Source organism: Onychostoma macrolepis, chromosome 19 (genome assembly GCF_012432095.1).
Source record: "Onychostoma macrolepis isolate SWU-2019 chromosome 19, ASM1243209v1, whole genome shotgun sequence".
Taxonomy (NCBI): Eukaryota; Metazoa; Chordata; class Actinopteri; order Cypriniformes; family Cyprinidae; genus Onychostoma; species Onychostoma macrolepis.
Genome location: NC_081173.1, coordinates 24,444,880 through 24,463,286, shown reverse-complemented (window position 1 = coordinate 24,463,286; position 18,407 = coordinate 24,444,880). Strand labels below are relative to the sequence as shown.

At 38.0% G+C, this 18,407-nt stretch overlaps 1 protein-coding gene across 2 annotated transcripts; it reads left to right on the top strand.

The window, feature by feature from the left end:
* Positions 1-96: 96 nt before the first annotated feature.
* Positions 97-17,678, top strand: recql4 (RecQ helicase-like 4). Of its 2 annotated transcripts, XM_058753438.1 has the most exons (24): positions 97-370; positions 502-535; positions 634-734; positions 853-999; positions 4,335-5,371; positions 5,448-5,547; positions 6,573-6,723; positions 6,804-6,920; positions 7,236-7,388; positions 7,471-7,563; positions 7,906-8,042; positions 8,241-8,324; positions 8,780-8,968; positions 9,042-9,224; positions 9,492-9,690; positions 9,775-10,052; positions 10,543-10,674; positions 10,808-11,093; positions 12,123-12,252; positions 12,341-12,507; positions 16,684-16,873; positions 16,985-17,153; positions 17,234-17,342; positions 17,430-17,678. In XM_058753438.1, the coding sequence occupies exons 1-24, from the start codon at positions 287-289 to the stop codon at positions 17,549-17,551; spliced, it is 4,392 nt and encodes a 1,463-aa protein (XP_058609421.1). In that variant the 5' UTR covers positions 97-286; the 3' UTR covers positions 17,552-17,678. The 2 variants fall into 2 exon arrangements, with proteins under 2 accessions (XP_058609421.1, XP_058609422.1); XM_058753439.1 differs by lacking the exons at positions 16,985-17,153; positions 17,234-17,342; positions 17,430-17,678 and having other exon boundaries at positions 10,808-11,008; positions 16,684-16,820.
* The last annotated feature ends 729 nt before the right edge of the window (positions 17,679-18,407 follow it).

Genomic DNA, 18,407 nt, shown 5'->3' with positions numbered 1-18,407 from the left:
ATATGCAATGATTTTGGTTCAGGGCTTTTATTATGACATTACCGGAAAGAGGCGGAAGTCATCTATTGTTTTCAACGCTGATTTGACATTTGGCGCGTTCAGTGAAAAGTAGCAGTTTAGTGAATGATAAACATAAGTGCTCATTTAAGATAAATATTGTCTTTCTTTTAACATGCGCGTCTCTGTATAACTGACATGGCCCCATGTCGATGTGTTTTATGAAGGAATTATAAAGGTTGTTGGATAAGTTTGTGTTTCTATTTGTTCTCACGGATAAAGTGAATAAATGGATCGATACAATGATGTTAAAATCCTCCTGAAGAAATGGGAACAGTCTTTCTTCCAAACAAACAACAGAAAACCTAATAAGGTGTCGTATATATTTAAGAGTATTGTGGAATATTGTGTTGTTTTATGTTGTGTTATATGGTCTGTATTATATGTTGGTTTGTTTATGTTGTTGTTTCATTAATGCTGTCCAAAACATCTTTTCTTTTGAAGGATGACATTGATAAAGCTCCAGAGGAGACGAGGCGTAAGTTTATTGCGTTGTGTGTGTAATTTGATGAGTGACATATGTCCGTGTTAGGATTTAATTATTTATTTTTACCCCGTGTGTTTTTGTTTTTGCAGAACTCTATAAAGAATACCGTTCTCTTAAAGAAGCAAAAGAAAGCAATGGCACCGGGCAGGAGGATCACACAAAACCCCCAGAGAGTCAGCCTTCTACAGCTGTAAGAGGACAAGTCTAATTCATTCATTTGAACATTCATCAGCCGTCTTTGTAGTTTCTGATGATTATAACTGTTTATGTATAGATTTATTAAATGTGCATGCGTTCACTGTTTTAAGGAATCTGGATGCTGGGGGTCGCACCTCAACCGGAAGAATCTGCAGGTTGCTGTACCAAAACTGTCATCAGATGATAAAGAGACCCTGAAAGCTTCAGCTCAGTACTTTGGCTTGAAGTTGAAGAACAATCTTGGAGCTTTAACAAAGGTAAATGTGACTTACACTGTATCCTGAGCTTAGTGCTGTCATTATAAAAATTATCTCAAATTCAACTCAAGACAATATGTGATGTATTGTGATATTTAATTATTATTAATATTTCATTAAAATCAATAAAAGTAGTACATTATTAAGGTAATAAAAAAGAATCAGTCTTAATAAATCAAACAATTTTTTTTTATTTTTTTTTTTAAAGTAAAAAAAAGTTTAATTTAAAAAGTATATTGTTATACTATGTTATTTTTTCAATAAATGTTTTAATATTTAAAATTACATGATACAACAATTATATTGCTATTTGTTACTGTGTATATATTATATTCAGAAACTTTTCTACTGATTATTTTGACTGATATCATTGTGATATTTGGTGGAAATGGCTCTTTATTTAAGCTATAATTTTATAAAAAGACATTATGAAAAAATCTGTACTTTATATTGGTAAAAATATTCAGAAACATTTCCACTGATTAATCTTTAATATGTTGTGCTTTTTGCGTTACATAACTTAATCTATGTGACATTAATGGCTGTTTTTAACAAATAATGGTACTTTGAAGTAATTCTTAAAGGGGTGGTTTATTGCAATTTCACTTAGTGTTAGTTAGTGTGTAATGTTGCTGTTTGAGCATAAACAATATCTGCAAAGTTGCAGCGCTGAAAGTTCAATGCAAACAGAGATATCGTCTTTTAAAATTCTGGAAGTTTAATGCCTACAAAAACGGCTGGTAAGGGACTACAACGAACTACTTCCCGGGTCTGATACGTCACGGACCCAGATAAACCTCGGGAACATGTAAGGAAGGGGGCGAGGCCATGCTGCTCTGCTTTAGAGAAGAGGAAGAGAAAACTAGGGGTGCACGTAAAAATCTATTCATACAGTGGTATGCCAAAGTTTGGGCACCCCTGTAAATTTTCATGATTTTCCTTTATAAATCATTGGTTGTCTGGATAAGAAATTTCAGTTAAAAATATCATATAGGAGACAAACACAGTGATATTTGAGAAGTGAAATAAAGTTTATATGATTTATGGAAAGTGTGCAAGAATTATTTAAACAAAATTAGGCATGTGCATAAATTTAGGCACCCTTGTCATTTTATTGATTTCAATACCTTTAGTACTGATTATTAGAACTCAAAATTGGTTTGGTAACCTCAGTGACCCTTGACCTCCATACACAGGTGAATCCAATCATGAGAAAGTATTTAAAGGAGGCCAATTGTAAGTGTTTCTCCTCTTTGCATCTTCTCTAAAGAGTGGCAACATGGGAGCCTCAAAACAACTCTCAGATAACCTGAAAACAATGATTGTTGAACATAATGGTTTAGGGGAAAGATACAGAAAGCTGTCTCAGAGATTTAAGCTCTCAGTTTCAACTGTGAGGAACATTGTGAGGAATTGGAAGACCAGAGGCACAGCTCTAGTTAAGGCCCAAAGTGGCAGACCAAGAAAAATCTCAGATAAGCAGAGGCGCAGGATGGTGAGAACAGTCACAGTCAACCCACAGACCAGCTCCAAAGACCTACAACATCATCTTGCTGCAGATGGTGTCACTGTGCATCGTTCAACTATTCAGCGCACTTTACACAAGGAGATGCTGTATGGACGAGAAATGCGGAAAAAGCCTTTTCTCTGCACACGCCACAAACGGTGTCGCTTGAGGTATGCTAAAGCACATTTGGACAAGGCAGCTTCATTTTGGAATAAGGTGCTGTGGACTGATGAAACTAAAATAGAGTTATTTGGGCAAAACAAGGGACGTTATGCATGGCGGAAAAACAACACAGCATTCCAAGAAAAACACTTGCTACCTTCAGTAAAATTTGGTGGTGGTTCCATCATGCTGTGGGGCTGTGTGGCCAGTGCAGGGACTGGGAATCTTGTTAAAGTTGAGGGTCGCATGGATTCCACTCAATATCAGCAGATTCTGGAGAACAATGTCCAGGAATCAGTGACAAAGTTGAAGTTGCGCCGGGGCTGGATCTTTCAACAAGACAACGACCCTAAACACTGCTCAAAATCTACTAAGGCATTCATGCAGAGGAACAAGTACAACGTTCTGGAATGGCCATCTCAGTCCCCAGACCTGAATATTATTGAAAATTTGTGGTGTGATTTAAAGCGGGCTGTCCATGCTCAGAAACCATCAAACCTGACTGAACTGGAGATGTTTTGTAAAGAAGAATGGTCCAAAATACCTTCTGCCAGAATCCAGACTCTAATTGGAAGCTATAGAAAGCGTTTGAGGCTGTTATTTCTGCAAAAGGAGGATGCACAAAATATTGAGTTAATTTTTCTTTGTGGTGCCTAAATTTATGCACATGTCTAATTTTGTTTAAATAATTCTTGCACACTTTCCATAAATCATATAAACTTTATTTCACTTCTCAAATATCACTGTGTTTGTATCCTATATGATATATTTAACTGAAATTTCTTATCCAGACAACCAATGATTTATAAAGGAAAATCATGAAAATTTACAGGGGTGCCCAAACTTTGGCATACCACTGTATATGAATTGCGATTCTGTCTTCTAATGATTCTAATGGATTCACAAGTTTCAAAATTAATGTTCTAAAACAGCCGTTCTTAATACTGTTCCTAGGGTCGCCCCCTGCTCTGCATCTCTCTCTCTCTCTCATTCAGATCGTCAGATCAGCTCCAACAAACATTTTCACATAGCAATGAGAAGCGTTATACATGGACGCGTGTGCGGTTGCCATACTGTATTAAAGCTTTAATCAGAATAAAACCGTATATTAAAAGCTAACATAAGCAGTAGCATAATAACAGTGTATTTAAAGTATGAGACAACAAACAAACAAACATACCATTAAGAGCCGTGCTTGCACAGGTTCTGCGCGATCCTCTTCACTAATATCCTCTGCGTCTCAATCGAGCTCAAATTGATAAGCAATATAGACGACGCCATTGTTTACAATACAACCGGAGCACATGCCGCTGAGCTGAGGGGCGGGACATTTAGACGCACGACGGTTTAGTGAATCACAACACACTGAGCCAGCTAACCAATCAGAGCCCATCACGTATTTCTGAGGGAGGGGCTTTATAAAAACAGGAAATAATCGAGGTGTTTGTCAGAGAAGGGACAGAGCAGTGTGGAATAAAGGTAAATTATATGAAAAATAATGCGTTTTTAAAAAAACAAAGCATGAACACATGTTAGACTGCACCCCATAAACACAATCAAGCCTAGAAAAAAACAGTAAACCACCCCTTTAATGAATGTCATTTGGATAAATAGGCTACAGAATATCTGTTCTCTTATTTTTTTCGTCACATGTACTGAATTCTAGGAGCGATCTTTTTCTCTGAAAAAAACAACAACCCCTCGCCGAACACCAGCGAAACCACTGAAGGACACTCCAGACTCCAGTACAGCACCGACAGATGTAGAGACTCACACACCCAAGCCGGCTAACACGCGTCCAGACTCCAGCGCTCCTCCTGTACAGACGGCAAGCACCGAGTTTGAGGACAAGCCATCAGATCCCTTTCCATCCATAACCCCCTCCAAATCCTGGTCTCCAGCTGTGGGCTCTGCACACAAGAGCTTGGAGAGGGTCCAGTTTCTGAGGCAGTCCATGACCAAGAGGTTTTCCTCTGTTGACAGCAGCTGGCTTGCACGCTGCCAGGTTTTCGATGAGGTGGAAGAACCTCAGAAACCTGTTGCTGGGAATTCAGAGCTGTCGAAAATCGAAAACAGTGTCTTGCGACCTACTGTTAAAAGCGAAACTGCGTCAAATGAGGGTCAGACATCTCCTAAGGCTTCACTGGATAAGAAGAAATCTTCCTTGTCAGAGGATGGTGTACAGAAAGGTCCAGTAGCATCTTTATTAAGGAACAATGTGGTGGATGCAGAATTGGGCTCCCCAGGGCCTGATGATGAACAGGTATATCAAAAAAACACTGCGGCTCTCATGGGAGATGACGAGGCCTGTTCAGAGGAGCCTAAATCTGCTTCAAACACTAAGAAACGCAAACCCAGGGCTAGAAAAGATCAAGACTCAGATGACAGAGCGCAGGCCGAAGGTCGCAAAAAAACCAAAGGTCGAAAAAGACAGAGGGAGGGTGATGACGTGGACGAATCTGAGGAGCAGGAAGGTGGAGTGAAAAAGAGAAGGAGAACTAAGAAAGGAGAGGCAGCTGGAGAGGATCAGCCCAAAAAAAGAGGAAAGAGGAAAGGAAAAGTCGAGGACGAGGATGATACTGACAGTTCAGAGAAAAAAACAACCCAGAAACGAGCAATTCCTCAGGAGAATTTGCTGGGAGAGGTGGATGAGGAGGAGGCCAGAGCTGCTGCGTATACAATGAAGAACACTGTCAGGGTCAGGTGGGTACCATGAGCATCAATTATTGTCACATTTTGTTTAGTGTTTTACTGATTTATTGTCTTCGTCCTGAACCAGGCCTAACAAAAATACAGATGGCAACTTTGTGAAAATCAATTTGAAGAAGAAGTCCCATGTCAAAGGATTTGCTTTGAGAGGAGCTGCACTAAGGAAACAGGTTGGTTGATAACAACAAAATCTACTTCTTTTAAGGAATAGTTCATGCAAATATTGAAATTGTTATAGTTTACTCAACCTTTTTGTTGCTGTAAACCGATATAACTTTCTACTGTGAAATACAAATGCAGATGTTTCAAAGGAATTTGGACACAATGACACAATTTAAATACAATGACAAATTTTACAAGATGACAGTATAAAGTGACCATGACTATTGAGCTCAATAAACAAAAACCAGCATAAAAATATTCCAGATGATTTGTATATTATATACTACAAATATTCAGATGTCCCAGAGTAGATTAAATTTAAGCAGTGATTTACTGGAAATGTTTTCCCTCCATCAGAGCTTTAAAACCTTTGGTGTTTGGTATTGTATTGTCAGATTTAATGCATTTTAAATCTTATGCAATTTTTTGAGAATGGATTACTGATTTCTGTCATTTCCAGCCTGAAGTATGATCCATGTGATTTGCATAAATCCAGAGGAAACGCATCAGCCATCTCATCGGATTTGTTTTGTGAATCATTTATATCTCTGTTGTCATCAAAAAAGAAGCTTTAAAATCTCCCAATGGGTTTGCACCAAAATAAAAGCCCTAACGTTTGAAAGCAAAGAAATTAAGACAGATAATTTTGCTGTTCTGTAAAATACTGCTGCTGTTATTCTTCTTCTTATTATTATATACTTTTTTAAAGTAATATTTTACTAGTACAATAGTATTATTATAATAGTCATTTTTATTGGTTTAATTTCTATCATTTAAATAATTATATAATATTATTTTCAATAATAATATCATGATAATCATTATTGTATAGTTATATAAAATGGGGAACAAAACAGGTTTTGATCACATGCCTGACTAAAATCCCCTTATACGTTGTAAAATTGCTATAAAGTAGGGCCTTGTTACTTTTTGTCACTTGTTTAATACATACTGTAAATACTGAAACGATCTGTTTATAAAATGTTTTCATTGGGTAATTCGTTAATGTGGTTTTCTTAATGTTTCATTCTAGATGTACATGCAGAAGTTCCAGCTGAAGGGTGAGCGGTTTGGGGGCGGAGTCGGGAGGGGTAGGGGGCGGTTCGGCGGCTTCAATCGTCAAGGCGACACCTGCTACAAGTGCGGTGGGACAGGTCATTGGGCACGAGACTGTCGAGGAAGAGGTGAGAGGCTGCGCAGGTCACGTGACTCTGCTCTCATGAATTTGTGGTTATGTTATTGATAATCTGGGTTTGTGTTTCAGTTCCTGTTGTGAGTTCTGCAGAACAGCAGGAAGCCCAAGTAGAGGAGGAGGAGTTTGAGCTGCCCACGTTGGAGGAAGTTGCTCGGGCGACAGGAACTCTGCGCTCAGAGCCTGTTGGTGGGTCTGCATGGGGCACATGTTCAATTACAGCGATTAGTCACTTGTCGCAAAACACCCTAGCAACCCAACTGTTTTAATTAATAATTTGTTTTCATTTTAGTTTAAGTTTTAGTCATTGTACTGTGTGTTTTTGCCATTTTTATTAGTTTAAGTGTATTTTGTTATTTCAATAAAACTAAATGAAAACATCTTGCTAAAACTAGCTAAAATAAAATATTATTTTTTTTTTTACATTTTATTTGAATTATTATAATGTATAATATCCATGCCACCCACAATAGCAAAGGTAAATGTTTTGTTTTCTTACTGCAGTGGTCCCTCCCTCTGTGGGCGGAGACTCTTCTGAGAAGGAGGATCAGGGGACGGAGATACTGCTCAATATCATCAGACCAGATTATGAGCGGCCCGCCCCTCCTCCACCTATGGAGCCACTCTACAGGCCAAAGGATGATGGGAAAATTCAAGGTATGTCACATTAATGTGCTGTAAGAGCTTAATTCTTTGCAAATGTCTTTTTATTCTCTGTCTTTCCATTGATTTTCCACAGATGTCCCGCCAGAGGTGTACGAAGCACTTCGAGACTTTGGTTACAAGTCCTTCAGGCCTGGCCAGGAGACGGCCATCATGAGGATCCTGTCAGGTGGGAGGATACATTACTACATTTCTGTATTTCAACACATCCATACAGCAGTGCAATATAATTGACACTAAATACAAATTACACACCAAATGATGAATAAAACTGCAATAATAACCACAACTGAAGGGATTTCCTGTGTGTTTTTACTGTTCAGAACTAAAAATGGATTTGATTGTATAAAAATTGTTCAGTCTGAAATGAATTTCCTAAAACCCATTTTAATATATTTTCAACCCACATATGAGTGAGTTTTGCTGTTCAGAAAAGCAAATAGCTAAATGAATTTGCATGTGAAGTGTTAAGTGGGTGCTCTGATCTGTTGGTGGTTTTGTTTTCATTCAGGTCTGTCCACACTAGTGGTTTTGTCGACTGGTATGGGCAAATCTCTGTGCTACCAGCTTCCTGCGTACTTGTACGCCCAGAGGTCAAAGTGCATCACGCTGGTGGTGTCTCCTCTGGTGTCTCTGATGGACGATCAGGTACGTTTGACTTTGTGGTGGAAATTGAATTGAATTATTCCAGCAAATACTATGTTTATAATGCAGGAAATTCTCACTCACATTAATTAGCTGTATTGTGTAGGTGAGAATTAATAAGAGCATGTATCTTATAACATCTATAGGGAAGTAGAACAGCCATTTAATGTTTTTTCCTTAATTTTTACATTGTTTGTAAAGCTCTCTGGACTCCCATCGAAACTGAAAGCTGCCTGCATTCACTCCAACATGTCTCGGAAGCAGAGAGAGGCGGCCATTGAGAAGGTACAAGAATAGAAAATAATTCACAAATGATATGTGATGTTTTGACGGCGCCGATAGCTTCATGGTTAGTGGAAAATCATTTTTTTAATTCAATTTTTTTCAAATTGTCTGTTTAGTTTTTATTCATTTTATTTAATTGTATTTTATTCATTTTTACTTTTAATAATTTTAGTTCTTCGGCTTTCAAGGCAACATTTCATATTTTCATTTTTAAATAAAATTTTAAATTACATTTTATTTGAATGGTTTTTGTTTTAGTTAACTGTAACAACACTGGTCCTAACCAGACAAGTAAATCAAAATATTTAGATGTGTGAATCAAAAATCAAGTATCTAAATGCAACATTTGTTTTTCAAAACTTAATTTATATCAAGTTAGGGCAAGGTGTGAGACATTTCTTACATGAAACTGTGAGCGTGTGTGTCTTTGTTAATATGTTTTATTGTGTGTGTAGGTGAAGGCTGGTCAGGTGCATGTCCTGTTGTTGTCTCCTGAAGCTCTGGTTGGCGGAGGTCACTCGGGGTCAGGATGCCTCCCTCCTGCAGACCAGCTCCCCCCTGTGGCCTTTGCCTGTATCGACGAGGCTCACTGTGTGTCTGAATGGTCACATAACTTCCGGCCCTGTTACCTGAGACTGTGCAAGGTTTGTCTCTCAAATGAATCATATTTTTCTTCATTTGATCATTGCAGAATTAATGTATGTTTGTGTTGCGTAGGTGCTCAGGGATCGGTTGGGTGTGCGCTGTCTGTTGGGTCTCACTGCCACGGCCACTCTGTCTACAGCGCTGGACATCGCCCGACACCTGGACATCAGCGATCAGGATGGAATCGCCGTCCGTTCTGCTGCTGTCCCTCACAACCTCCAGCTGTCCGTGTCCATGGACAGAGACAAAGAGCAGGTACCTTTATAAAGTCTTGTTTTCATGGAAGATGTTGCAGACTAAGTCAAATGCAACTAAACAACATCAAACTAGAGAAATTAATTTCAGAGACATGAAACACCATGTGACTGTTTCACTGATTGAACTGCTAAATATATTTAAAAAAAATTAAATTTCTATAGATTTTATTTTTTTGCCAAATGACTTTTTCATGAGGTTATTTTGGACTTGGCAAAAAGCAAGCTGTTATACTTGTCTCAGATACCTTAATGTGTTCTCCTACAGGCTCTGGTGTCTTTGCTGAAGGGCGAACGCTTTGGTGCTCTAGAGTCAGTTATCGTCTACTGTACCAGGCGAGAGGAGACGTCCCGTATCGCTGCACTGCTGCGCACCTGCCTGCAGGGGGTGATGTTGAGAGAGTCCTCCAAACTGACACCAGAGGATGAGGAGGACAATCCTGTAGGGAAGAAGAAGAAAGCTCTTGGTAAATTCATCACTGTCATACAAAACACTTCTGCTCCTTTGCTTTTTTTGGAGGTATTTACTTCATTTTTTCACGTCAACTCAGCCAGGAAGAAGATCCGTAAGCCTCTGAAGTGGATTGCAGAGGCATACCACGCCGGGATGTCTGCGTCAGAGAGGCGGCGAGTGCAGAATAACTTCATGTGCGGGGAGCTGCGTGTGGTGGTGGCCACCGTGGCCTTCGGTATGGGGTTGGACAAGTCAGACGTGCGTGGGATCATCCACTACAACATGCCCAAAAGTTTTGAGAGCTATGTGCAGGAGATTGGCCGAGCAGGACGCGACGGACACCCAGCACACTGCCACCTGTTTCTAGACCCAGAGGTCTAGTACTTTTAGTTATTTGTAATTTTACATTAGTAGCAATATATTAATATTAGTAATATATTCTATACTATATATTTTATACTATTAAAATATTTATTAATTTTCACTTTAATTTTAGTTGAAGTTTCAGTAATTTAGTGTAATAATAACAAAACTGCAGAGGATGTAGGATAGGTAATTTTATGATGTGGTTTTGTCTTTTTTTTTTCACAATTACTTTAAATGTTACTATTTAGGTTAAAAAAATTCAGTTTTAGTAATTTTAGTACTTCAAATTTCAATTATTTTATGTTTTAATTTGCATTTACATAAGTTTTTCATGTAACATTTATTTATTTTTATTTTATTTTAGCTTTATTTCAATTAACAAGATTAATTTTAATAGTTTTAGTTAATTGTAATTACCAACTACACTGCAACAATTGGTATTTTTTTCTATTTTTGTATATTGCATTTATTGTATATTATATTTGTATATTGCATTTAGGGTGCAGACCTGCATGAGCTGCGCAGGCACATCTATGCAGACACAGTGGATTTTTATACAGTGAAGAAACTGGTGCAGAAGGTTTTTCCTCCATGTAAATGCAGACAGATTCAGCAGCAGGATTTGGCACAGGTGGCACTTAAATAATTACAAATATTTTTTTTTATTGTATTTTCATATTTACTTTTCATAATTATGTATTTTGTTCATGTATTTATGTATTTATTTTTGAGTTGCATTGAAGTCTGAATGTCATACCCTGTAGGCTGTGGAAGTATCTGACAGTGAGTTACTGGAGATGGAGGTTTGTGAAGACGCTGATCCACACCAGCAGCAGCTGACCGAGACAGTGACTCCCACACACCAACAACCACCGCAGACACACACTCCACATGAGCACAACAAACCAACTCAGACAACAGAGGAGGAGCCGGAGGAGAGCGATGGCGGTCTGAAACTGAGTGACGTGTGTATACAGCGCGCGTGTCACACACATGAGAGAGCCATTCCCATGCAGGAGACTGTAGAGACCCTCGACATCACAGAAGAGAGTGAGACTTAGATAAACACGAGAGAAAGTGCTGTAATACAGAAGTTCTGAGAGTAAATGTCATGTTTAAAGGGATAGATCGACCAAACATTCTTTACTCACCCTCATGAGACATGTTTATTTGGGGACGTGCATCTAGGAATTAATGAATAGAACATTTATCCACCTTGATAATTTAGTCGAATCTTTTTCCCTCCAGAATCGGCAAAAATATGAAAACCCAAACGCCATCAAACTCTTGATTATTTTATGGTCTATTTGTAGTCCGTTGTCATTGTATGGACAAGAGCATGTACATTTTCCACAAGTGTTACATGAAAGAAATGTCTTATTTCTTTTAAATGAATTGAGGGTGATTAAATGATGATGACAGTATAGATTACTGTATTATCATAGTATTTAATATATATATATATATATATATATATATATATATATATATATTTATATATATATATTTTTTTTTTCATTTTAATCAGGGTCGTTGTAGTTAACTAAAACTGAAACTAAAGTCAAAACCATTTAAAAAATGTTACTTGGAATAAAATAAACATCAACTAAAAAAATCTATTAATTTGGTTTCACTTGATATACTAAAATAACTAAAACAAATAAAATGTAAGAAAAACTATGTAGACATAAATAAAAGAAACAAAAACTACTGAAAAAAGTTAGTAGAAGTAAAATGAAAATGGAAAATAAAAACTTTCTAAATATTAACAACTATAATAGTATCTCAGTGATAATAAAATAACACTGATTGTAGTTTTAGTTAATTTTTTTTAGATGTTTATTTAGTTTTTATAAATTTTTCAGTTTTAGTTTGAACAATTTAAACATTTTAGCTTAATTAAAATTAGAAACTTGACAACTATGTTAAGCTTGTCTTTATTTAATTTCAGTCAACATAAATTATTTTTAAATGTAATAGTTTTAGTTAGCCATAATTCATGCCAGACTTACTATCTTCTCAGATTAAGTTTTGTATTTTACACTAAATTATGGCTCTTCTTCACTCTGTGTGTTTTAGGTCTGGAGACTCTGTTGTGTTACCTGGAACTTCATCCTCAGCAGTGGGTGGAGCTTCTTCATCCGACGCTCTCCATCTGTAAGCTGCAGTGTTATGGCGGCCCACAACAACTGCGCAAAATCACCAAACTGTACGTTACTCTTCACAGTATGACTAAGTAGCTTTCGATGCTTTTAGAAGCTCATCAGTGCTTATTGTGTAATTCTGAATGTTGTCAGGTGTCCTCCGATCGCTGTGGCTCTGGCGCGCAAACGCATGGCGGGGGAGCGCGTGGGGTCATGTGACACTCTGGAGTTTGACGTGGTGGAGCTGGCGGACACAATGGGTTGGCAGCTTACTCTGGTGAAGAGAGGCCTGCGACAGCTGCAGTGGGGTTCAGACACAGGTGAGAGGAGACCATGTGATTCACAGATCAGCTGATGCATGTTACAAACCAAAAGGACCAAACAAACGACTAGCTTTATTCTGATTGGATAGGACCTCTTAAATTAAAACAATGTTCCTCCTACCACTATATTGTATTCCATTCAGGGCTGTCAGTCAATTAAAATTTTGGTTACACTTTAAGGTGTCCCTGTTATAGTGTAATTATACATTTAAGTACTAAGTTTAACTACTTGTATTTACTATATGGTTAGGGTTAGGGCTGCACAATATATTGCATGCGATATTTAATGCGCATCTTGTCAGTAAAGCTGGTTCTGTAATCGGCTGTAAATTTCCATCACGTGCGTGATTTCACATGGAGCAGCATTTACTACACAAAGATGCGCATTAAATATTGCATGAGATACAGGTGCTGGTCATATAATTAGAATATCATCAAAAAGTTGATTTATTTCACTAATTCCATTCAAAAAGTGAAACTTGTATATTATATTCGTTCATTACACACAGACGTATATATTTCAAATGTTTATTTCTTTTAACTTTGATGATTATAACTGACAACTAAGGAAAATCCCAAATTCAGTATCTCAGAAAATTAGAATATTTACATTTGAGTTTCAATTAATGACCATCCTTACAGTATAAATTCTGGGTATCTCTTGTTCTTTGAAACCACAATAATGGGGAAGACTGCTGACTTGACAATGATCCAGAAGACGAACATTGACGCCCTCCACAAAGAGGGTAATTACTGAAAGGTGTGGCTGTTTACAGAGTGCTGTATCAAAGCATATTAAATGCAAAGTTGACTGGAAGGAAGAATTTGGGTATGAAAAGGTGCACAAGCAACAGGGATGACCGCAAGCTTGAGAATACAGTCAAGCAAAGCTGATTCAGACACTTGGGAGAGCTTCACAAGGAGAGAACTGAAGCTGGAGTCAGTGCATCAAGAGTCACCATGCTCAGACGTCTTCAGGAAAAGAGCTATCAACCCACTTCTGAACCAGAGACAACGTCAGAAGCATCTTACCTGGGCTGTGGAGAAAAAGAACTGGACTGTTGCTCAGTGCTCCAAAGTCCTCTTTTCAGATGAAAGTACATTTTGCATTTCATTTGAAAATCAAGTCAAGTCAAGTCACCTTTATTTATATAGCGCTTTTAACAATACAGATTGTGTCAAAGCACTTAACGGTATCAAATTGGAGGATAGAGTGTCAGTAATGTATAATGATAAGATTAAACACTCAATTTTCAGTTAAAGGCATTTCATTATTGAATTCAGAGATGTCATCGTCTAGCTCAGTTTAGTTTAAATAGTATCTGTGCAATCAAATCGGCGATAATCACTAGAAATTAAGTGTCCCCAACTGAGCAAGCCAGAGGCGACAGCGGCAAGGAACCAAAACTCCCTCTGTGACAGAATGGAGAAAAAAACCTTGGGAGAAACCAGGCTCAGTCGGGGGGCCAGTTCTCCTCTGACCAGACGAAACCCACAGTTCAAAAGTTTATATTTCTATTTTAATTTTGTTGCAAGTTCTAACAATAGTAGTATTATGTAGTTGGGTATTTTATTATATTTTTAGTTATTTTGTTATATTTTTTAGTTTTATTGTATTTTAATCTAGGTTTTCGCTGGGGATATGTATCTGGGTGTCCTGGTCTCCGCTGACGATCAGGGCTGTAGACATCATCTCTTGGTGCTGATCCACCATCTGATCGGATACGGACTGAGAAACAGATTAGGAAAGAAACAGACAAATATTAGCGTAGATGCCATTCAACTTACGATGTAACGAGTACATCGTGTGTTATGGGGAGTGTTCCCGCTTCCGGATGATCTAATTAATGCAGCCTAACAACCCTTTAACGGATTTGAATTATAGAAGTGTATTAGTGTGTTATGTGTACGCCAGGATAAAGAGATGGGTCTTTAATCTAGATTTGGGTGCTAAATAGGAAAAGGATCTGCCGCACGCAGTCGATTTTGATATTCTAGGTATTATCAAACGGCCGGAGTTTTGAGAACGCAGCGGACGTGGAGGACTATAATGTGATAAGAGCTCGCTCAAGTACTGAGGGGCTAAACCATTCAGGGCTTTATAAGTAATTAACAAGATTTTAAAATCTATCCGATGTTTGATAGGGAGCCAGTGCAGTGTTGACAGAACCGGGCTAATATGGTCATATTTCCTGGTTCTAGTAAGGACTCTAGCTGCTGCATTTTGGACCAACTGTAGTTTGTTGATCAAGCGTGCAGAACAACCACCCAATAAAGCATTACAATAGTCTAACCTTGAGGTCATAAACGCATGAATTAACATTTCTGCATTTGACGTTGAGAGCATTGGTCGCAATTTAGATATGTTTTTGAGATGAAAAAACACAGTTTTACAGATGCTAGAAACATGGCTTTCAAATGACAGATTGCTATCAAACAGCACACCTAGGTTCCTGACTGATGAAGAAGAATTGACAGAGCAGCCGTCAAGTGTTAGATAATGTTCTAGGTTATTACATGTGGGGTTTTTAGGTCCGATAATTAACACCTCTGTTTTTTCAGAATTTAGCAGTAAAAAATTACTCGTCATCCAGTTTTTTATATCGACTATGCATTCCGTTAGTTTCTCAATTTGGTGTGTTTCACCGGGCCGCGAAGAAATATAGAGCTGAGTATCATCAGCATAACAGTGAATGCTAACATCATGTCTCCTGATAATATCTCCCAAGGGTAACATGTAAAGCGTGAAAAGTAACGGCCCTAGTACTGAGCCTTGAGTCAAGGTCCCAGAGTCTGGAGGAAGAGTGGAGAGGCACAGAATCCATGTTGCTTGAAGTCCAGTGTGAAGTTTCCACAGTCTGTGATGATTTGGGCTGCCATGTCATCTGCTGGTGTTGGTTCACTGTGTTTTCTGAAGTCCACAGTCAACACAGCCAGCTACCAGGAAATTTTAGAGCACTTCATGCTTCCTTCTGTTGACAAGCTTTAAGGAGATGCTGATTTCATTTTCCAGCAGGACTTGGCACCTGCAGACAGTGCCAAAGCAACCAGTATCTGGTTTAAGGACCATGGTATCCCTGTTCTTAACTGGCCAGCAAACTCGCCTGACCTTAACCCCATAGAAAATCTGTGGGGTATTGTGAAGAGGAAGATATAATATATGCCAGACCCAACAATGTAGAAGAGCTGAAGGCCACTATCAGAGCAACCTGAGCTCTCATAACACCTGAGCAGTGCCACAGACTGATCGACTCCATGCCACGCCGCATTGCTGCAGTAATTCAGGCAAAAGGAGCCCCAACTAAGTATTGAGTGCTGTACATGCTCATACTTTTCGTGTTCATACTTTTCAGTTGGCCAAGATTTCTAAAAATCCTTTCTTTGTATTGGTCTTAAGTAATATTCTAATTTTTTGAGATGCTGAATTTGGGATTTTCCTTAGTTGTCAGTTAAAATCATCAAAATGAAAAGAAATAAACATTTGAAATATATCAGTCTGTGTGTAATGAAGTTTCACTTTTTGAATGGAATTACTGATATAAATCAACTTTTTGATGATATTCTAATTATATGACCAGCACCTGTATATCGTGCAGCCCTAGTTAGGGTTAGGATTAGGGTTTGGCTTAGGGTTACTTGCATGTAATTAATATAATATTAATAGTAAGTACATGTAACGTGTAACAAGAACACTAAAATAAAGTGTTACTAAAATTATAAAACGTTTGCTCACAGACGCACAACAGTTCTGCTTTGGCTTTATAGGTAACATTTTCGTTGGCAAAATTGAGCAAAAACACAATTTTGTTTAAAAATAAAACACAATATTGACTTATTTACTGAACTGTTGTATAAAATCACATTTGCACTTGTGCTATTAGGCCATAAACATAATTGCTCATATCATGTTATATAAATATGAGACAAAAACTCGTACAGGGGTATTTTTGCCCCACTATCTTGAATTTTAGGGCATAACTGCATTTATAGCGTTGTTGCCCTGCATCATATGTCAACTGTATGAAATGTAAGATGATGTACAGGTCTGGGGGCGGGGCCAGTACGTTAACTGTGTTGAAATATTTTAATGACGTTAGTTTTTCATAACTAATTAATTAACGCAATAAACTGAGAGCCCTAATTCCATTATATTCTCTCTCTTCATCTCGTCAGGTTCATATGGAGGCACAGGACGGAGCGGCGTCCATGTGGAGTTCTCAGCGCTGTCCTTCTATTTCCGCTCATACGGTGACCTGACGGCAGATGAGTTGGACGCGGTTTGTGCGTTTCTGCACGGCAGAGTGATGGCACAGGAGAGGACACAGCTGTACCAGCTCAAAACCTGCTTCAAAGCCTTCCGCAGGTCAGATCCACTCACTCACCGTGACTGAGCTCTTCTAACCATTAATGGTCCTTTACTAGGAAATCACATCATCTGTACTGTCTTGAGTGTACATGTTGTGTTTGTGTGCAGTGTTGCGTACCGTAACTGCAGTCAGTGCATGGATGATCTGGAGGAAAGCAGGAGTCAGGCTCTCAAAGAGCTGCTGCGCGATTATTTCGACAAGAGGAGAAACCTGGACCTGAGCAAAAACTATCAGGAGGAAGAGGAGGACGAGGAGGAAGAGCTCAACAAATGCAAGGTGTGACTCTTTCACAGTTTCGTTTATGATGTGAACTCTCGTTTCTATCTCTGAATTCTGTTGTTGTATTGTGTCCTCAGATGAGGGACTGGGAGGCTCAGATCTGTGCGGACATCAGAGGTTTCCTGTCCAGTCGCAGCGATGAGAAGTTCTCCGGGCGAGCCGTGGCCAGAATCTTCCATGGCATCGGTCTGTTTCTTATGACTTTTCGCTTCAACTATTGTGGTTTTTTTTGATTTGGGGGTATTTCAACATGTGTTTCTGTGCCCCCCACAGGAAGTCCATGTTACCCAGCGCAGACGTACGGACGTGACCGAAGATACTGGAGGAAATATATTCAGTTTGATTTCAATGAGGTCATTCGTTTAGCTACACAGGAGATCATTAGAACGAGGTAACATGATCTCACAATGCTAGAGTCTGAATTTATTTATTTGTGCTGTTTGGCACTCTTTTAAGTGTACACATGTTGTGTTTTAACTTTATATTCAATAAAGACTGTTTTCCAGAGTTGTTTCTGGTGAATCAGGGTGATCTGTAAACAGTTGTATTTGCTCAATCTCTCCTGTAGTTGGCACTATTGTGCTTTTTTTTTTTTGTGCTTTTTTTTGATACTAGATCCAGATCAGTCAATTTATACTAAACAATCCCAAACAACAACATATATTAACTTTTATAATGATTTGTATAATATAAATTAATCACAGACTAATCACGTTAACCTTGATTAGATGCTTGTTTTGTTTGGTATCTCCTACTGTAATTACAGGCATCACATATGAATATAATATGAATATAAAATCCAGCTCCAGAGTCGTAAAATAATCATCCTTATTTAATATAAAGATGACATATAATCATCTTTGTTTTTTATTTGTATGAATAGAGCAAATCATTTAGAAACAAATTATAAATTAACAGTTTTTTGTTTCAATAACAAATGATCATTTGAATTTTATATAATTTCAAAATAGAACCATAATATATATTTATTATAATATATTTATTTTTATATTGATATCAAAATAAAAACTTAAGAGTGCTGAGAAGAATATATATAAAATCCCCCAAATTTCCACATTTTGGAAAATGTATCAAAAGCAGTTTTTAATATAAAGTCTTTGTGTTGTTGAATAGATCAGAATTTCCATGTTAATGACTGATGGTCTAAACTGTAGAAGAGGAAACAAAGTATTGTGTGTCAGTTACATGTGTTGAACGTGTACTTCACGTCAGCTCGTTCAGCTCAAGTTC

Excerpts from the sequence above, each read along its gene's own strand:
- recql4 (XM_058753438.1), top strand. The coding sequence starts at position 287 with ATGGATCGATACAATGATGTTAAAATCCTCCTGAAGAAATGGGAACAG. Across the intron at positions 5,548-6,572 it reads GAGCTGCACTAAGGAAACAG|ATGTACATGCAGAAGTTCCA; the intron begins GTTGGTTGATAA and ends GTTTCATTCTAG. Across the intron at positions 6,921-7,235 it reads TCTGCGCTCAGAGCCTGTTG|TGGTCCCTCCCTCTGTGGGC; the intron begins GTGGGTCTGCAT and ends TTCTTACTGCAG.